Raw genomic sequence first — 22330 nt, forward strand, 5'->3', positions numbered from 1 at the left:
TCTTCACTTTCCTGCTGCTTTTCTTTACACAATGTAAGTGTGGTCACCTTCTCCGCCACTTGAAAGAACTTAGAGTGGAATTTGTTAACCATTTCCTCCCAACTTCGAACAGAGTTTGGGGCCAAATTAACATACCAACTATATGCTCGGTCGGTGAGGGATTTAGAGAATTCTCTCAGCCGAAGGACGTGGTTTGAACCATGAATACCCAGAGTCTCGATGAATCGCACAACATGTTCTCGAGCATTTCCTTGTTTGCCATCGAACTTGATGAATTTCGGCACTGTATACCCCTCAGGGTATGGATAGCTCAGCATCTTAATGGGGTAAGGTGGCTTGACATCCGGATCAGGCAGAGAGGGTAAAGTCCTCTTGCCCCGTTCGAGATCGAACATGGCTTGCACATCGGCGAGAGTGAGAAACTGTTGAAGGAGAGAGTTTGATGGTGGTATTCCTGGAACTTGGCTTATGGACCCGAAGACTGAGCTAGGGGCGACTTGGCCATTCTGGTGCTGCGAATTCATCATTGGTGAGGACATTCGATGATACTGGCCATCAGCACCTATAGACAAGCCAGTTGGTGATAGGACATTGAATTGAGGCCCGTAAAGTCTACCTCACGGCGCCGCTATACCGGGTTGTGCTTGCAAATTTGTTGTTCGCACCAAATGAGGCCCGTTTGGTGCTTGGGTAACATTTACTGGTGGCGTAACAAGATTAGGTACGAGCAGAGCTCCCTTTTGCGCCATCATGCTCCTTATGTTTTCCTGGACACCAATAGTTGCCGGAGCGCCATTCATTACACCAGAAACTCCCCTAGTCATCATTGGATCTTGGCTTGGCACGCCATGGAGCCCGGGCATGGGCAAACTGCTGTCGTCTACTGTGGTTTGAGCATGTGTTACTGTGGCTGTGTTGCCATGAGCCATGGGCTGACTGGGGCCTACTTCTCCTTGGATTTGATTTTGCGCTCCGGCGGGAATGACTCCACCACCAGCTTGATATTCGTTTGGTGCCGGTGCAAAATTAGAACTCATCACCAACATGGTGTGAGTGAGATTCTGAAGAGTGGTAAGAATCTCTTGCTGAGTATTTTGAAATCCTTGAATGGCTTCAAGCAAAAGTGGTTGATCTGGAGCCATGGTCCTGTCATCACCACCATTACAGGATCCTTGTTGGTGAACTTCATCTTCTCCCGCCATCCTTGTTGGAGTTGTGTGGATTCCAGATCTCGTTGAGACCATTAACCAATCCGCCTCCCCAGCGGAGTCGCCAAAATGTAGGAGAGGGTTCAAGAAAGGAGTTGGAGAATTCGAAGATCTTCGAAGTTCCTTGAAGAACAACTTCGAATTCTCTAGAATATGGTGAGAGGCTTAAATTCTTCAATAATCTCAACTTGGGAACACAAAAACAAAGGAGATGATGGAGATAAGAGATTGGGTGAAGAAGAAGGCAAAATGGCTAGAGAGAGAATAATGGCAAGGCTCTCCCATGGATCTCTCACTTTCACTCTCAAGGTTGATCATGGAAAAGGGAAATTAGTTCTTTCCCAAGAGTTAAAAATCTCCAAAATCTATCCCTTGTAAAGCTATGGGTGGGTGCTATTTATAGGCACCTCATGATGTAGGATAGAGCCCATGTGCAAAGCATATGGAGAATATTCTCTCTAACCACCTTGTCCGAAGAGGTGACCTCTCCGAGGATGAGACCTCTCTGAGGATGAGGAAAACCCCGAAGAGGAGATCAACCTCTCGGCGAACCCTTCTTCTTAGCCACACCTAACCAATAATCCCCAATCATCCCAAAGGGTCAGGGGTAGTCCCAGAGGACGTCCTGCCGCATAAGGGTCAGGGGTAGTTCAAGAGAACGCCCTACCGCAAATATTGCCGAGTCTCAAGGACCCCCTAGATCGTGCCACCTCGACCCGGGTATAGGCTAATTTAACCGAAGATTGAATTTATCTCCACTCACCGTCCTCAGGATCGGGTCCTTTATTCGGACTCCATTACGCCCATGGTTCTGGTATGTAGATCCCGGAAAGCTCCGAGCCTGCAAGTGTTCTGGGACTCATTAACGGAGCGACTTCTAGATTGCGTTTGAATCCGTTCGAAGCCAAGTGCTTCAGACCTCTAGGTTCGTGGATCCGAACCCTTTCGAGTCCGAGTGCCTCGGATCTCTAGGCTTGCTCAATACCTTTTCGAATCCGGGCTCGAGTAAGTCTCTAAGTTCGTGGATTTCGAGTCCGAGTGCCTCGGATCTCTAGGCTTGCTCAATACCCTTTCAAGTCCGGGTCCGAGTAAGTCTCTAAGTTCGTGGATCCGAACCCTTTCGAGGCTTAGAGCGATTCAGCCCGTTTGATGGCAATAAATCTGGGCCCACTGATTCTTGAACTTGCAATAAATTCGGGCCCAAAGGCCTAAATAATTTAGTGGGCTCAAATTAACCCCTCTTACACTCTCTAATCAATGAGCACAGAGAAATCATCGATTATGCTAGCACACATTATCTGAAAGTGATAGCTGGTAAGCTATGCTAAAAATATGCTATGCTAACTACGTTGATCAACGTCTATCTTTTTACCATTGCAAATTACAATCTTTAATGCAAGTGCAATCTTTCAGATTTTTTGTTTTTAGCGAAACATATCGCATTATCTTTAGGATAAACAATACCATACATTGATTAGAACTTGTTACAATCTAACAAGTAAGAAATAATATTAGGTTGCTTGAACCATGGTATAGGCGCTATTGTGCAAAGCACGATGCCTCACAACTAGTATATATATACTATAAGAATCATTTGGGCTTTATGGATGGGTTGTATTTTGATTTCCCATTTTGCCCTTTGGGTGTTTTTCTTTCTTTCTTCCGTTCTTTTTTTTTTTTGGGTTTTTTTTTTTTTGGGTTTTGAATGGTATTGTGGTAAATTTATGCTGACCCTTTTTTTTTTTTTTTGTCATTTTGTGCTTTTCTCTTGCTGCACTTTATTTCTTCTTCTTCTTCTTCTTTTTTAATCCCATTTCTCCATTTTGTTTTTGTTTTTTTGTGTTTTATTTTATTATTTATTAATATTTATCTTTAGAAAAGTTGTGGTACACACGTCCCTACAAAAAAAAGTTTAGGAGGAATATCAAAAAAGTAGGAAGTTAAAAAATAATTTCAAACTTATAAAAGTACAAGTGATTTATGCATTAAATTTGTGCACATGATACTCCATGAGTTTGTAATTATTTTTTTTTCTTCTCATTTTTTTTATATTTTTCAAAAAAATTAAGTTACAAATTTTTTATAGTATTAATTTTTGTGGAAATAAATATAAATTATTTTGGTTATATCATGAAAGTCTTGCTTATGAATCATTACGATTACATTAAGAACCATTGTGTCTGTGTCATAAATATTTAAAAATAATGAATGCTTGTGATAAAAAAAAATCATTATGATTTTATTTAAAACTATGAATAATATATTTTTTCAATCATATTTTAAATCAAAGATTAAAAAACACGAAAATTAAAAAATTCAAAGATAGTTCTTAAAAACTAAACCAAACAAATTGATCATATCATTTGATTTTAAGTATTTCATTTGGGAAAAAAACAAAAAAACAAAAAAAAAAATAGATGAAGGTGAAGTATTACAATTTTTAGCTCAAGGTATAAAATGGTACAAGGTAATTGTTCAACGGGATAAAGTGCACTTCACCCTATGATTTATGTTGCATTATTTTTCCTTGTGTATACCTGCATCCATGAAATATTAATAAAATTTAAAATCTATGCACAATCCATTATATTAATGGATGTAGAAGAAGTATTAGATATTTTAATAATAGCATATTATGTGATATTTTCTGTATAGTATCCTCGATCAATACAAAATAGTGAACATTATTTATTTTTCTAATATTAAAATAACAGCAATGTTAGGTATCATGAAAAATCTTTTATGAAAATAATCATATACACTAATCAAGGTAATCCAAGGATCATAAATCTTTCATGATCATTTTCATAAAAAAAATTTCATGATCCCTAACTTTTCTCATAAAACAAAACTTCTCAACTGATAGCTCATCATGTTTTCACTAGAGACATAAATTGACAGGTAAACTGAAAACCTGTAGTGAGTTTAATTTAATATGAAAACTATTAGTGGGTTATCCTCTAGGCGAATATGAAAACTCACTACCTAATGCCTGTATGGACAGACATGCTACATTTTTAGTATCATAATTAAGTACGAAAATATGTAAATATATATATATATATATATATATATTTAAGGGGTTTTTAGTTTAAAGTCCTTTATATTAAAATTTTATAAGATAAAAAATATATAATATTTTTATAATAGTTGGAATCATTCAACATTTACATAGATAAATTTCGGCACAGAGAAATTTCAACTCATCAAAAATAAAAATTTTCTGTGATAAGCTAAAATTTCTCTGATAATATTAGTGAGGGATATTAACTAAAAAAGAAAAATATATTGGACCTCTCCTACTAACAAAAGTTGGAGATAAATATTTCACTAATTTCTCTTATATTTAACTCTAAATAGTTAAAATCATTAATTTAAAAAATATTACGATTTTCATTTGGAATGTGTTATAAAATATGATAATTTTCACTATTGTTTACTTACATTTGTTTTTATAAACAAAAGTTCTAAAAGAAATTTTAGAAGAGTGGTGCAATTAGTACCTTATGAATTATTTTGGACCCCCCATATCTTTAGACCCCCACTTATAAATTTTGAAACCCTTAAAATTTCTTTTCTCCCTCCAAATAATACCAAAATTATCCTTAAACATTCCATCCATTGACTGCACACCCCCCACACCTTCACACCAAAAAAAAAAAAAAAATTCTCTCTTTCAAAAAACACCAACAAAACCCACTAAAAAAAAAAAAAAAGAGTCTCATCTTTTTTAAAACCCACGAAGAAGAAGACTGTCTATGTTTATATAAGTTACAACATGGAATTCTGTTTTGACTAACTACTATAGAGAGAAAGAGAGAGAGATCTTTATTTTTTGTTTTTAATCTTGTTTGGGCCATCTGATATGTTGACTTGTTGATCAATTACTCTTGTTTAACATGGTATAGCCTTTTGATGTGCTCTCGTTTTTACCATAACATATCCTCCATTTCTTCTCTCTATCTCTATCTTGGGACTATGGTGGTGTGGGTGGGTGTGGGTGTGGGTGTGTGGTGAGAATTGAGGGAGAGCCATAAACAAAACAGAATTGTTGTGTATCCAAAAATGGCGAGTTTTCTTCATGTCCGGACCTACATTCCTGAGCAAATAAGCTATGTTCGAGAATGTGTTCCCAAACAAATAAGTAATATTTGGGCTTGTATTCCCAAACTTGAAAAAATAAAATTTCTGCAAATGTTAAAAATTTTAACTGTTGACTCGCCATCATCCTGAAATAAATAACAATACAAATTAAATCTGAAAATGTGATCAGTAAAACAAGTCCGAACATATGAATAATGTTCGGTTACCTATTTCTGAACAAATAAACAATGTTCGGGCTTGTGTTCCCGAATTTCAGTCATATGTTCAAGAGTTCAGTTCTGAAAAATGACGAACAAATTTTATTGTTTTTGCCATTTTTTTTCCCAAGAAACTTACCCTTACAAGGTCAATCTCCTCCGAGTTAAGAACAATATCAAAGTTATGAACCACCTCTAAGCTTTTATTGTTATACTCCTCTCGTCTTATGTGGTGTTACTCATTGTCATTGTCGGAGAAGTGTAAATAATCAAATAATTGTCATCGTTACCGCCGGAATATTGCTGCCAAAGGTTATCAAGGTTTTAAGGGTGGGTAGGTTTTGAATGTGAGATTTGGGGAAGATAGATGGGCGGTGATGGAGGCGGGTGCTCTCATAAACCCTAATTCATGATATAGTGGGGGTGTAGATTTAATTGTGAGATGGGGTATCCCAAAATTAATGATATCCTTTGTAGTAAAGGTTATTATTGTAATAAATAAAAAAGCTAAAAATTGGAGGGTCAAAAATAATTTATGGAGTGTTAATAGCAACACTCATTTTAGAAACATAAAAATTACTATGCAATGATTATTAAAAGACTGCATTAATTACCTAATATTTATATTATTTATAGAATATTATTGACAATACTTGTAGCACTTATATAAATAATTTTTAAAAAACTAAAATTGATAAAATCGTATATAAGATCAGCTACATCACAATTTTTATATATGAATTAATGAATTAGCTATAATACTTACTCCGCTCACACAAACACAAAAATAAATAAATAAATAAAAGAAGAAAAGGAGATAATATATTACCAAAGTTGAATGTAAAAAAAATTAATTATTAATATTGCATAAAAAACAAAAAGCAAGTTTGAAATTAAAATATATAAAAATTCTCCATTTAAATTTTGGTGTATAAAACGTAAGCTATTTATAAAAGAGAGAACACTAGTCATCAACTTAAATAATTTAATTAATTATTTTTTATATAATTTTTTTTTTATAACATTCGACTCTTGACTTGCACGGGCTTTTTTGGTAACTATATAAATTAGAGAGTAGTGAGCCGGGGGTGATAAGGTGGGTGAACGCATTTTGTTTGTTTCCTTGCAAGTCTTTGGGGGATTCTATTTATACCTTAAAAAAAAATTAATAAATATTCTTAATTTTTAAGTGTATTCTGTTTAATTATTTAAAATTTTATTTTACCCTCATTAAATCTTATTATTTTTCTCAAATTCCCTCAAGGTCAACTCAAATAATAAATAATAAATAAACTAAAAAAATTAAATTATTTTAAAAAATTTCAATATAGAAAATAATTCTCAAATACAGGGGGGGAAAAAACACTAAACTTATAAGCACATAATTATTATAAATACACAAAAAAAAATCAAATTTTTACATAAGCATTATAAAAATTTTCAATACAGGAAAAAAAACTTTTACATTATAAATTATCACAATAATGCTCATGGAATGGTAAAAATCAAACTTATAAACACATAAGCATCAAGTACTAACAAAAAGAGTTCTCAAATAATATATTATTTAAATGACAAAATAAGAACAACTCTAATAATATGTTATTGTTAATTTAACTACTTGGCCCTTTAATTTTTGTCAAAAAAACGATATAGAAAATAATTGATGGTGCTCTACAAAAATTGTGAAGCCCATTTATATGAATACTTACCTCATTTTTTATGGGTTGCTTCAAAAAATTATTTTGATTATTACTCTCATCTATTATTTGATTTTGTTCAAACTTTCTTTTAAAGTTTCAAAATAATAAAAAAACAATGATATTGATGATGATGATGAGTTTTGGTAGGGTGGATTGGAGTTTTGGAAGGAGGATAAAGAAGAAGAAGAAATAATTTTGATCTCTTGAAAAGAAGATACAGAGATTGGAAAAAAAATAACTGATTAGAGTGTACTATGAAGAAAAAAATTATTTTAAGATTTAATATGTGTTATCTTTATTAATAAATTCATATTAGAATATAATAAAAATTATAATTTATGAATATAAACGTACTGAGATATATTTTAGATTCAGATAGAGTCCTCCAAGTCTTGTAGCAAACTCGTGGAAAAATGTGAAAATTGAAGAATAGTTGAGAAGGTTGTAAATAATGATGGAAATTGGTGGAGTAAAGGGTTAGAGAAGGTTGGAGAAGGTTTGAGCTCTTGTATTATACTATTACTAGATATTTACTAGTCTTTAATTAATTTTTTTTAACTACCAAGTAACTCTAATTAATCTAGGGTATATTCGTAAATTCAACCTCAAATCCTTCTTGCCTATAAATAGAACACACACGCCCTTTTTTATTTTATGTTTTTGATTTTCCAGCAGCCTCAGAGAGGGCGAGGGGTAGATTTTGAGCTAGAGAGAGAGAGGGAGAGGAAGAGGAAGAGTAAAACACTTGAATATTTTGAGCAATTAAGGTAAAACCACACTCTTCTTGCTTTCTTTCATCTCATTTTCCATGCTCTCTTCTTCCATATGCTAGATCAAGCATGTCTTAGGTTTATTGAATGATATTAAGGGTATAACAAGTGTTGCGTGGCTTAGTAATAGATTGGGTGCATGCTAAAACCTTGCTTTGTTTCAATTTTGTGTCGTGTCTCCACTCTTAGGGATTTTATTTAAATATCAAATCTTACTGAAATTAAAATCTGTTCTCAGTGATGTTATTTGATGTATGTAGTGCAATACCCTAAATAAATTCTTAAAGATTTTGGCAGAAAACAACTTTAGAACAGTCCACTTCGCAGATTTTTAATAAATTCCAGAAATCCCCTAAAGTTTATTTTTATGTCAAAAGTTAGATTTAGGTGTTATCTTTCATTTAAAATTTATTTGAGCAAAAATAGTCGAGTAGATTGGAACGAAATTTTGCGATAAGGCAACAAATCTGGACAGGTTTTGGAACATAGCTTGTAGATTAATTTCTGCTTGTACTGTGCAAATTCTACAAATTGGGACTGAAAATAGACATGTTTTATGTTTGTGTGGAATTTCAGCACCTAAAGTGTCCCGGAAGTATTTTAACCAACTCATTCTTTTGCCTCTGCAGTTCTGAAAAGTACTGGAAGTTGTGCCCTCGTGTTATTTGTTCCTAAGTATTTCAAGGCATGCCTAATATTTTTTTCTTGCCTTACCATGTTTGTATCTATGATTATCATGTGATATATTTCCTCTTTTATATTTGCCTCATGCTCATTTATATTATTGAATGTGATTAGCTCGCTTATCAAAATATCTAATAAACGGAAAATGTAAAGGGGTTGGGAATAGGTGACATTCACATTAGTGTTTTGGAATGACTTATGTAATATACATATGAATGAGATGAATTGTAAAGGAATTAATACCAAATGAGTTAAGTTATGCAAAAACAGTCTAAGTGAACCCCTAGGATGGAGCAGGTGTCTTCAGACTCTATACGGTAGTTTCAGGGTGTAACGTTCCGTATGTTTGGAAGGAAAACATTTTCAAATGGAAAACATTTTTTACAGAAAACTTTTTTAAAAAATGTTTTCTGGAGAAAACATTTTTCTATGTTTGGTGGTGGTGGTGGTGAAACGAAGGTGAAGGTGAAGGTGAAGGTGGAGGTGGTGGCATGGTGGTGGGCGATGGCGGTGGCGGCGGTGATAGTTACAGTGATAGTGGCAATGGCTTTAGTGATGGTGGTGTGGTGGTGGTGGAGATGAGAGTGACGGTGGTAGTGGGGTGGTATTGGTAAGATTTTAGTTCAAAAAACGTTTTTTACCTTTTAAAAGTGAAAAACGTTTTCCGCCTTTTAAAAGTGGAAAACATTTTCCGCTTATGTAGGTTTATTTTCTATTGACTATGAAAAATATTTTCTGTTAACTTTTGTTTTCCATTGTACCAAACACTAGAAAATATAGAAAAATATTTTTCAGAAAATGTTTTATGCCTAAACAAACAGAATGTAAATGAGCCCTCAATATGGTGTGTGCAGGGTGTAAGCGAGCCCTAGGCACATCTTTGGGTGTTGGTGAGCCCGTTTCTTTGGTTGTTCCTTTTGAGGTCCTCGGTTGGCGCTACCTGATAAAAAACCGTTGTAGGCATCCTTGGTAAGGTCTGCAAAGTAACAAAAGAGGGAGTACTGAATAACCCAAAATCCAATCCTTGCAGTTGGGAGGAAGAATCTCTTTGGAGAATTCTAGATGTCTTATTAACTACTAACTTGTCGAACCATGTTGTGTTGTTATCATGTATCCATGCTTCCAAATTGTTCATACTTGATTGATTGATTGTTTGTATGGTATGGGGAAAGTTTGGGCGTGTGTGTTTCTACTGGGCTTCGCAGCTCATGGCTTCTTTTTGTTGCCCTGGCATCTAATGCTAGGTTTTGAAGAATTCACTGGCAAAGAAGATTTTATGGGGGAGCTTGGAGTGCCGCTGCGGACCTGGACTGCAGTTGGACTTTCAACCTCACATTGAAGTTTGATTTATTTATTTATTTATTTATTTTTGCTTGGAATCTGAAAATCTGTAAAATTAAGGCAACATTATTTATATATATTAAACGCTATTTTGAAAATGTAACCTTAGTAAAACCCGATATTTCTTTGCTATTATATTTCCTAATGTTCCCAATTTTGGGGCATCACATAACCACTTTATCTCCCTTTGATGGGAAGATAAGCGAATCAGGAAATACAGTACTAATAGAGTCAATTCTCTATACTACCAGCATAGCAGTACCTAGAATGATTCCCTGGGAAATTCCTTGGGAAATATTGAATTTCCAAAATCTTGGGTCATTCAGAATGCTAGTCCAGTAGCACTAGTAGTTAACTAGGATTTAGACCAAATAGCACGAACAAATGAAAGAGATGTGGTTCTCAATTTTAGGAACACCAGAGTCAGACTACCTAGGTGTTCATCCTTTAGAAGTTTTACTCCAACACCTTACAATGTAGAACATCCTGCTTCATCTAGGCAATCTGTATCAGATCCCTTGGATCTAGTTTTACAAGGGGTTAAAATATCAGAAAATCAAATACCTCATGGTGTATATAATAGGAGGCCAGAAAATGGTAGGGAAATTCCTATGGCCAGTGACATGAACTTCGATTTGTAATGGATTTTACACCCAACAGTGAATAACGCAAATCCATTAACTAAGAATTTCAGAATTTTAAATACGAAGAATTTAGAAAATGGTATTTTATTTATTATTTCAAAGAACAAATGGAGTTTTTTAAAAAATTAATATTCCTAAGATTTGACCAAAAATCAAAAGGTAATGCCTTCCACAGAATGTTTTATGAATATGCTACCACTATGGAGATTTTATCAGAAAAATAATTAAATATTCTCTATAATTATTATAAATCATGGAATACTGGGGATGAAAACCATCCTCTAATAGAACCTTTAGTACTACGTCATCTTCTTTAGATCCATCAACCATAACTACTTATGTCAAACTTACTAGGATTGAAAAATTTATTCATAGTATATTCAATGAATCAAGAATCTCGTCTCATGTTCTAAGAACATAGAGCCCAATACAAGCTACAAACCTAAAATCCCCTTCAGAAATTAAAGATTTTAAATTAAAATCTCCTAATCTGAATGAGGAATTTATAGAAACCATCATCAATAAAATCAGAAACATAAATTCGTCATCCAATATAAATGTCTTATACCAAATGATGGATCATCATCCATCATCCAAATCAGACATAAATGAATTAAATCCTCAAATATTCAGTATACAACATAGTTTTCTGGATATGAAGGATTCAATCAATAAAGTTGATTATTCAAAAAAACCAACAGAACTGCATTTGCAGGGCCAAGCAGATATTATTATTAAAGGCTCACCCCACAAAATACCCACAAAATATTTTGTATGAAGAAGATTTTCTTCATTCCTGAAAATCTTATCACGTCAAAACTATCTATGAATGGAACATAGATAATAAATCTGAATATCAAATATTTGAGACTGTATACCAAATGCTTATGTGTAGCTCAGTTTGTAAATAGAATGATAATACTGATAGCCAAATCGCTTGATTTATTATTAATGGATTTGCTAGTATCCTAAAAGGTTGGTGGGATAATATTCTCACTGTATCTCAGCAAAATGAAATACTAATGCAGTAAAAGTTAAAACTAATCTAATAACTCAACTTAATCAATCAGGAGAGGATGAGGTTTATACACTCTCTCAAACAATTTTACTTCATTTTGAGGGGTCAGGAGTTGGAACCACTGATAGAAGTAGAGAACTTCTTCAGACTTTGAGATGCCCATCTCTTACACATTTCCGTTGGTATAAAGATATGTTAAATTGAATTAGTTTTGATATTTAATTTTTACATTGTATCAAATTAGTTCAATTAATAATATTTATTAAAAATTTGAATAGAAATTACGAACAAAATAACTCATTCGAAAGGTATTGAATCATTTTAAATTAACCAAGTCACACAATGTGAAAAATTCAGTTGTAAAATTTATGCAATTAGAATTACAAAAATTAAATTGATATAAAGGTTTCTTCCATATTCTTCCAAAGGTGGGAATGGATTGTGCCTTACCTAGGATCGAGTACTTGTTAGTAGCTAGCTAGTAGCTTCACAAATAGTGTGTTCTGAAGGAATATCATACAACCTCCAAGAAGGTTATGATTTTGTCTATAAATAGAAGTGTCACATAACTTATCTCCTTCACCCTCAACTCAACATGGGGCCTGACAGTTCAAGTGCCTCCAATTATTCTTGGAGCTTCATCTCTCATCAAGCTAGGAGTGGATGCAAGGATTGGAACGACGGTGGTTCCATGGCTGAGCTTGAGGGTCCAAATGGTGCTGAGCCCAAGAGATGGAAAGGTTGGAATGATTGCGGTTCTAGCCAATGAGGCGCGAATGGGGCTAAGTTGGGATGGAAGGATCAAAACAACGACAGTTCCAACCAACAAGGATGGAAGGTGGGTCCGAACAGGGGCAACCAGTGGTCAGCTCAAGCAACGGCTCTTTAACGCTTGTGAGCGTTTTGGGGGCCGCTCCTAGCTTGACGAGAATTGAAGCTCGGAGAACAATAGAGGCACTTGAACTGTCAAGGCTCCATTGTTGAGTTGAGGGTGAAGGAGATAAGCTATGTGCTGCTTCTATTTATAGACAAAATCATAACCTTCTTGTCCTGGTTGTATGATATTTCTTCAAAACACACTATTTGTGAAACTATTAGCTGGCTACTGACAGGTACTCGATCCTAGGTAAGGTACAATCCATCCCCGCTGCAGGAAGCATATATAGAAGAATATAGAAGAAACCTTTATGTTAATTTAATTTTCGTAATTTTAATTGTATAAATTTTACAATTGAATTTTTCACATTGTGTGGCTTGGTTAATTTAAAATGATTCAATTCCTTTTGAATGAGTTAGTTTGTTCTTGATTTCTATTCAATTTTTTAATAAATATTATTAATTGAACTAAATTGATACAATGTAAAAAATTAAGTATCAAAACCAATTCAATGTAAGATATCTTTATACCAATGAAATTGTGTAAGAGATGGGCATGTCAAATTATGAAGAAGTTCTGTACTTCTATTAGTGGTTCCAACTCCTGATCCCACAAAATGAAGTAAAATTGTTTGAGAGAGCATACATACCGCATCCTCTCGTGATTGATTTATTGGATTAGTTCCAACTTTTATTGCATTTAGTATTTCATTTTGCTGAGATACAGTGAGAATATTATCCCACCAACCTTTCAGGATACTAGCAAATCCATTAATAATAAACTGAGCGATTTGGCTATCAGTATTATCATTTTGTTTACAAACTGGGTTATACATAAGCATTTGGTGTACGGTCTCAAATATTTGATATTCAGATTTACCATCTATGTTCCATTCATAGATAATTTTGTTGTGATAAGATTTTAGGGAATGAAGAAAATCTTCTTCATACAGAATATCTTGTGGAGTGGGCCTTTGATAATAATATCTACTTGGCCTTGCAAATGCACTTCTGTTGCGTTTTTTTTTTTTTTTTTGAATAATCAATTTTATTGATTGAATTTTGCATATCCTGAAAACTATGTTGTATAATAAATATTTGAATTGGATTTAATTCATTTATGTTTGATTCGGATGATGGACGATGATCCATCGTTTGGGGTAAGACATTTATATTGGATGATGAATTTATATTTATGTTTTTGATTTTATTGACAATGGTTTCCATAAATTCCTCATTTGGTTTAAGAGATTTTAATTTAAAATCTTTAATTTCTAAAGAGGGTTTTAGGTTTGTAGCTTGTAGTGAGCCCTCTGTTCTTAAAGCATTAGATGAGATTGTGGGTTTATTGAATATACTATGGATAGATTCTTCAATCCTAGTAAGCTGTTGTCCTACTATTTGAAAATGTAAATTAGTGTAGCTATTCTATTTAATAACAGAATTCAAATTAGAGACTTTTACTGATTCTTGATTTGTTATTGGTTTGACATAAGCAGTTATGGTTAATGGATCTGAAGAAGAGGATGTAGTACTAGGTGTTGGCAATAAACGTTTTATGGATAGATTGAATAGATTTTCCAACCAAAGTATTCCATGATTTAAAATAATTATCAAGAGTATTGAATTGTTTTTCAGATAAAATCTCCATAATGGTAGCATATTCATAAAACATTCTATAAAAGGTATTATCTTTTGATTTTTGGTCAAATCATAATAAAATTGATTTTTAAAAAACTCCATTTGTTCTTTCGAATAATAATTAAAATACCATTTTCTACATTATTGGCATTTAGGATTCTAAAATTCCTAGTTAATAGATTATGTAATTCTCTATTGGGTGTAAAATCATACGTCTTACACCCGGAGACAATATACAAAATTGGACTAAAGCATACATTATATTTCATTAGAGTTAAAGAGTTACATGGAAATTGGCTCAATTTCATAAAAATAAGGAAAATAAAAGGGCACAATGTCATGAAATTTGACCCAGAAGTAATTTATCTATAAGCCTTCTTTCCTTTTCCAGCCGCTCTGCAATTCTGTCCATCTTAACATGATAGGACTGAAAGGTTCGAAGCTTCAACAATAAGTCACGAGCTTTCTCCTCAAACACTTTATGCTCCTTTTCTCTGAACTCCTTGTACTCTCGAAGAGATCGAGGGTCAATAAAGACTGGCAGAGATTGAAGAATAAATTCATCAAACTCATCAAGGATCTTTTGTGCCTCATGCTTTATAGAAAGGGCAGTGTTATGGAATTCCTCTAGAGATTGATTCTCAGCATCGACAATAGAATGCCAATATAAGAGAGAGAGAAGATAGTGCAAAAACACTTCAACTTCAAGCAAGACAGAAGAATGCAGTGCGTGGCTCCTAGTATGTCGCAGGCCTAGAGAAAATTCTTATAAGGGATTTCTTCACAAAGAACCCCAAAAGGGAGTTGGCTAAAAGCAGCCAGAAGAATTTTGGTCTTATGAGCTTCATATCCAGAAGTTGGGGAAGAAGGATTATAACCAATTATTACACGGTTCTCAACAGCTAATCAAAGCTCAGAAAGCCATTGAGGACAATAAGGTAGAGAGGGGAAAGTTGGGTTAGCTTGAAAGTCCACAGAGTATTGCTTATCATTACATATTTAAGCCACTCTGAAGGTTTGAGACCAACTTCTTTAGCCAAAAGACTAGGGCTTTGCAACCATATGCCAATAGTACAAAAAGAGATATTCAAGTCTACGATTATCTAGTCGAGGTCTATAAGGGTATACCATCCAACTTCAACAAGCTTTAGGAAGAGGAGGAGAGTAGTAATGATGAACTCCTGGGTGGATATGAGTCAGCCACGTGACCCAACCACTAATCGTTCTAGGTGGGGAAGGAAGAGCAGGTGCATCTCAACCTAAAATAGGAGGTTTAAGGATTTTATGAGGGGGATCAAGGGCATAATAGGCCATGGTTTGCGAGTCCTTTGGAAAAGGAACAGAGGGGGATGTTTCTCCCAAGTGAAAGGATTTGAGGAAAGAGTCTAAATCCTTGGAGACAGGATATGCATAAGCAATAGTTGATTTAGCACTGGCGAATTTGACATAATCTTTAATGGCATCATCGTATATTTGATCAATCCCATCATGACCAAGACCAACCATATCTTCGAAGCTTCAGAACACAAATGGCGTAAGCAAAAAATGATAGTTGAAGACTAATGGTTCTTATTCGCCAATATTAGTCATTCTTAAATACAGAAACCTTCAAGTGCAAGTTGAAAGATCATGGTGAGAGAGAACATTGATATTGGTGGCTACATTTAAGGAGGTGGAGATTGTGAAGGAAACAAAGCTCCAGAAGTTAGAACCACTAGTGTAACCCACAATGCTTACACTAGTGCGGGGGGTAATGTTGGCGTCATAATTAAATCATTCAGTTAAAAGGTGACACATGGAAAGCAAGGGTAAATATTCAAGCGCGCAAGCCATTAAAAAATCTCACCTTTAAAGAAACTCACGTGAACTATAGATGTGAGTTCTAGTAGCTAAAAAGTAGTTATTCAACACGTGACGAGCACAAGGGAAGGAAGTTACCAAAATGGCAGTTATCAACGGTTATGCACGCACAAAGAGAAGAAGTGCCCTAAGAAGTAGTTACAAGAGAGGAGATAATGGAGCTCAATTGCTTTGAAGGCCAAGAGAAGGTTATAAATAGATGAAAGCAAAGATGAAAAAAAGCCCCCGAACAAATCCAGACTCAACGTCTTTGTCATTTCATTTATCTTTAAATTTCAGCGCTGAACTTACTTTTCATAGGAGCAGATTAAAGTAACTATTGTATTTCCAGAATTCAACCTTCGGAGTTGCCCTTATTAAAAGTAACACTTTGTAATTGCATTATTCAATTAATCAATTACATTTTTTGTCTAGTCTCCCCATCCTATTCTATTTCAAATTCAAGTTATATTGCATTGGTTGTTACTAAAACACAATCAATAAAGTCCTCTTCATTGAGGCTAAAAGAACCTAATCACAATGGCCTGATAAGTAAATTGACTTATAAATTCTGCAAGGACTTTTTAGATTCTTACTGGCACGCTACAATTACATTTCTATCATTCGAAGTGTCAAAATAGCCAACACTTCGGAAGTCTATGTCTGAATATTTAACTTTTATTCAGAAGTGTATATCTGAATAACACAAATGGTTTGTAGTAAGACCTTTTGTAAGAGTGATTCTACTTACACCACTACTTTACTTCTTTACACCTTCCATATGAAATTTTTTTTCCCCTTCTAATTTTACCTATGTGTGAAATTACCTTCAAGGACAAAAGACTAAAACGAAATATATTTTATTATCTCCTTACACCCATTGCTCTTCAATCCCTAGTGCTCTTTTTTCCTTCTCAGTTTTTCTTCTCTGTTACACGTCTCTTTTCAAAAAGTGAGAATCATAGTGTTTTGATCATAGAAGAAAGCAATGGATGAAGAAACGGTGGTGAAGAACCATAAAAAAGGTGAAATGGTGAGTTTTTTTTTTATTTGTTTGGTAGGTTTTCATTTTGTTTTTGAGAGAGTTCTTCAACTTTTGTTTGGTGTGTCAAAATTGAACAAAATAAAATAGTTCGGAATCACATTGCCAAACAAAAAATATATGTCCGGTAACCAACTGTCGAATAAAAGATACATTTGCGCTAACCTAAGGCCGAATGTTTTTAATTTGTTCGGTTACTCATTACCATGCATTTCCAGTTTCATTTTTTTTTATATATATTTTTTATTTTTTTCCTTGGAAGGATCATGCTTCTATTCATTGCAGCAATGCAAGTACTGCATTATTAGTGGACTACAATCATGAATTCATTACATATACAAATACGATTTATTATTATTTTTAATTTGTATTGAGTTTTATTAATAACTCTGGCGTATAAATGTATTTGTTAACTTTAGATTTGTAGTAGTCGAGAAGCATTAATTAAATGGGCTTCGGATGTTGGGAAAAAGACTGGATTTGTCATTGTCATAAAGATATCAGATGCGGGAGGTAATGGCAGAAAACCAAGACTTACACTTCCTTGTGAGAGAATGGAGATAATAGAAAGATCAAGGGGGAACTATTGAGGTTGATAGGTTCAAAAAAGTGTGGATGCCTATTTTTATTAACGGGGAAAAATTACCTACAAATGTTGAGCAAATGTTGCATGTCTTATGCAGAGTACACAATCATCCGGTTGCTGAACATCTTGAAAGGCACTCATTTGCTGGTAGATTATCTAAGGAGGAAACATCCTTGCTAGTTGGCATGTCAAAGAGTATGCTGCAACCAAAAGAGATGTTGATTACACTGAAATGAAGGGATGCCTTTAATGCGACAACAATGAAGATAATCTAGAACGCACATCATTGACATCGAGTAGTATAGCGGGCTGGAAGATCACAGATGCAAAAATATTGGGGCAATTGTCGCTTCATAATTATGTTGAGTGGCATCAATGTGATGATAGAGAGATGGTGACTGACTTGTTCTGGGCACACCCGGTTAGTTTGGAGTTGTTATGTGCATTTCCACCTGTGTTGATTATGGATTGCACATACAAGACCAATAGGTATCGACTCCCCCTCTTAGAGATTGTTGGGGTAACGTCAACAGACTTAACATTTTTAGTTGCTTTTGCTTATCTTGGTCAAGAGCAAAATGACAATTATACATGGGTTTTAGGCATATTGCGAACTGTTATGGAGAAGACTGCTTTACCAAAAGCCATTCTTACAGATAGAGAGCTGGCTTTGATGAAAGCCATCTCAAATGTTCTACCTATGGCCACTTATCTTTTATGTAGATGGCATATTAGTAATAATGTTCCGACCAAGTGCAAGAAGGTTGTTGAGACAAAAGAGATATGGGATAAATTCGTACGTAGTTGGAGTGTTTTGGTATTGGCCAGAATAGAAACATAATTCAATCAACAATTTTCCAATCTCAAGATCGAATTTAGTACATATCTCAAAGCTATTAAGTATGTTACTACCAATTGGTAAGAGCCATACAAGGACAAATTTGTTGCAGCTTGGACAAACAGTACTATTCACTTCAGAAATAGCACTATAAATAGATAAATTATGCTCACTACATATATGAATTGCTATAATCTTTTGATTTTTATATTAAATACCAAAAATATACATGTAGGGCGGAGAGTTCTCATGCTAAATTGAAAAGGCAACTTGGATCAAGTCAGGGCAGTTTTGAGACATCTTGGACTAAAATACATAACTTGTTAGAGTTGCAGCATGTAAACATTAAAGCCTCATTTCAACGAAGTTTAATTATCGTCCAATACAACTACACACCTACTGAGTTCACTAAGTTACGTAGTTTTATTTCAAATTATAGTTTGGAAAAAATCTTGGTAGAGTCAAAGAGATCGAATAGTGTGGGAATAGATGTTGTTGCATGTGGCTGCATTTTGCGACGTACACATGGGTTGCCATGTGCACATGAGATAACTGAGTATTTTCAACAAGGTCGAACGATTCCCCTCTCGTGCGTAAATCCTCATTGGAGGAAGTTAGATATATTTCCAGTTTCAAAAAGTGCCTTTGTGGAGTTGGATTGCAAAACACAGGCCAATTTTATTGTTGAGAAATTCCAAGAGATTGACGAGATGCAACAAGTGATCCTTCTGAAGAAGTTGAGAGAGTTAATTAGTCCAGATAGTACATTTTTTGTGGAACCTAAACTAAAGACTGACACGTGAGCTAAGGGCTGAGGTCGCAGCTGTGGTCGATTCAAAATCAATACATCTACTGAACGCGAGCCATCTGCATTTGAGTTTGTACTATCTGGGCAAGATAGTTATTCACCGGGTGTTACCGTCTCAAGTGCACCAGTTTGTAAGGAAGTGCAACGAAAGAAGGCAATAAATAAATAAATAAATAAAATTGTATGAAATTACATAAAACTTATAACTATGTACAAAATATATTTTAATAGTTGTTCATAAAATTTTAACTGTTTCATATATCCATTGGTCTATATTTGTGATGCAGGTTTATATGACACAGCCAACAAATTGTATCTCTTACTTCGAAGAATTTCCGGAGAAGTTAAGACCATATATCCATCATATAAAAGATGTACAAGCAGACGGCAATTGTGGTTTCAGGGCAATAGCTGGATTGATTGGTTTAGGTGAAGATGATTGGCAACAAGTTAGGCGAGACTTATTGACCGAGCTACATTCGAATGTAGTGCACTACGTGGAACTATTTGGTTCACAGGAAAGGGTTGATGACCTTACCTCTATCTTATCCTACTTCGAACCTAGCCCTGGATTTAATCAATGGATGATTATGCCCGACATGGGCCATTTGATAGCATCATACTACCGAGTCGTTCTTTATCATTTATCCATGCAACAATGCTTGACGTTTCTACCACTTAGATCAGTACCGATTGCAACACCTGATCGAAGAGATATCTGCATAGGATTTGTAAATGGAAACCATTTCGTGCAGGTATAAACTACCGAGCCTACTTAGATCATTACCATGCCTTAATTTGTAATTCTACTTGTTGATGTCTTTGTTATAGGTTTATCTGCAACCTGGCCATCCAGTACCTCCGATAGCAAGTAATTGGATTCGTTTTCATCACCCGTGTGCTAATGGATGGGAGAAAGCATATACTACCCGTATTCACCAATTTCGTACGCTTGTCAACCCTAATGTAAAAACTACTGAAACTATCGACATAGATGGATTGTGATAACATGTTTGATTGATGGATGCAAACAATGATAGATTTTATTGATGCTTTTATGGATATTCATACACTTGATGTTTTTATGAATACTTTTATGGATACTTTTTATGTATGCTTTTATGGATGCATGTTTGATTTTATAGATGTTTTTTAGGGATGCTTAAAGGAAAAAGTAAATATTTAAACGTATAGCGATAGGTGGCTGGACAAATTTATTTTAGTTTGGTAGCATGACACTAGAGTAATCTAATTTGTATAGCAATGTATCACCAACAGACACTTCACAAGTGGACTCCAATAAATTTCTTGCTAAGTAAAGTAAAATCATCCAATTGAACAACATATTGTTGGGCAAAATTTTGTTTATCTGGTAACAAGGCATTGGAGTAATTTAAATTCATTAGCATTGTGTTACCGAATAGGTCCAACACAAATTAAAAAGTCATTGTTTGAAGGAAAGTGAATCTGTAAATATATGGCAACATATGGCTAGACAAATCTATTTTGTTGGGCAAAATAACACCGGCATAATTTGAATAGTTTAGCAATGTATTATCGAACAGGCACTTCTCAAGTGAGCTCCAATTAATTTCTTGTTAAGTAAAATAAAATCATCCAATCAAATGGCAACATATTACTGGAAAAAAAAATTAGTTTGTCCGATAACACAGAACTGGAATAATTCAAATTCATTAGCATTGTATTACCAAACAGGCCCAGCAGAAGTTAAAAAATCATTGTTTGAAGGGAAGTGAATTTGTAAATGTATAGCAACAGATCTAATTAATTTCTTGTTAAGTAAAGTAAAATCATCCAACCGAATGGCAACATATTGTTAGGAAAAAATTAGTTTGTCTGGTAACATGGCACTGGAGTAATTCAAATTCATTATCATTGTATTACTGAATAGGCCCAACACAAATTAAAAAATCATTGTTTGAAGGAAAGTGAATCTAAAAATGTATAGCAACATATGGCCGGACAAATCTACTTTTTTGGGCAAAATAACACTCGAATAATGTAAATTGTTTAGCAATGTATCACCGAACAGGTACTTCACAAGTGGGCTCCAATTAATTTCTTGTTAAGTAAAGTAAAATCATCCAATCACACAACAACATATTGCTGGAAAAAAAATTAGTTTGTCTAGTAATACGGCATTGGAGTAATTCAAATTCATTAGCATTGTATTACCAAATAGGTCCAACACAAATTAAAAAATCATTGGCTGAAAGAAAGTGAATCTTTAAATGTATAACAACAGATGGCTGAACAAATCTATTTTTTTGACAACATTACACCGAATTTAAATTGTTTAGCAATGTATCAATGAACAGGCTGTTTCCAAATTTAAAAAATGAAATTTCTTTTTAATGGTAACATATGGTTGGGCAAAGTGATTTGATCCGACAACATGGCACCGAAGTCGTCCAAATTTGTTAACAATATACCACTGAACTGGCCCATAACGCTAAAGAAAACAATATTACTTCCACAAAATGGCACCATATCACTCCAAAATACTTTAACATCATTACAATGCATTGGCAATAATAACAAATCCATATCACAAAATGATTTTTCATAAAAATCATAATATAAATATTCGATACAAAATAGATATGAAATTGTTTAAAATTCATACAAAAAAAATGACCCTTGATTACTTGCCTAACCAAACATCTAGTTTACCATTCGTCTAATACATCCACAAAACTATGCCATTAGAAAAAAGTAGATCCCAAACTTTGTACGGTCTAGACATTCACAAAAACTATGCCATAAAAAAAAAAAAAAGAAAAAAAAAGTAGATCTCAAACTCCATACAGTCCACATGTTCACAAAACTATGTCATAAAAAAAAAAAAGGTAGAAATCCTCATGTATGGTCCATCCTACGATGTTTACGATGGTTAACTTGATGGTTGGTAGGTGTCGATGTAGATCCCAAACTCTGTCTATCAAGAACTTACAGCATCCTACCAATGGTTTCATACAACATGTCAGAGTGCAAGACACACTCATCATGA

The 22330-nt window shown here is 34.2% G+C and overlaps 1 protein-coding gene across 4 annotated transcripts; it reads left to right on the forward strand.

The window, feature by feature from the left end:
* Nucleotides 1-7767: 7767 nt before the first annotated feature.
* Nucleotides 7768-20413, forward strand: LOC114296808 (uncharacterized). Of its 4 annotated transcripts, XM_082868779.1 has the most exons (4): nucleotides 7779-7979; nucleotides 8559-8628; nucleotides 19585-20054; nucleotides 20131-20413. In XM_082868779.1, exons 3-4 carry the CDS (start codon nucleotides 19593-19595, stop codon nucleotides 20302-20304), a joined length of 636 nt encoding a protein of 211 aa, XP_082724905.1. In that variant the 5' UTR covers nucleotides 7779-7979; nucleotides 8559-8628; nucleotides 19585-19592; the 3' UTR covers nucleotides 20305-20413. The 4 variants fall into 4 exon arrangements, 2 of the variants coding, with proteins under 2 accessions (XP_028096944.2, XP_082724905.1); XM_028241143.2 differs by lacking the exon at nucleotides 8559-8628 and having other exon boundaries at nucleotides 7777-7979; nucleotides 19587-20054; XR_014329467.1 differs by lacking the exons at nucleotides 8559-8628; nucleotides 19585-20054; nucleotides 20131-20413 and adding an exon at nucleotides 9521-10179 and having other exon boundaries at nucleotides 7768-7979.
* The last annotated feature ends 1917 nt before the right edge of the window (nucleotides 20414-22330 follow it).

Source organism: Camellia sinensis, chromosome 5, assembly GCF_055761805.1.
Source record: "Camellia sinensis isolate YWXY chromosome 5, ASM5576180v1, whole genome shotgun sequence".
Lineage (NCBI taxonomy): Eukaryota > Viridiplantae > Streptophyta > Magnoliopsida > Ericales > Theaceae > Camellia > Camellia sinensis.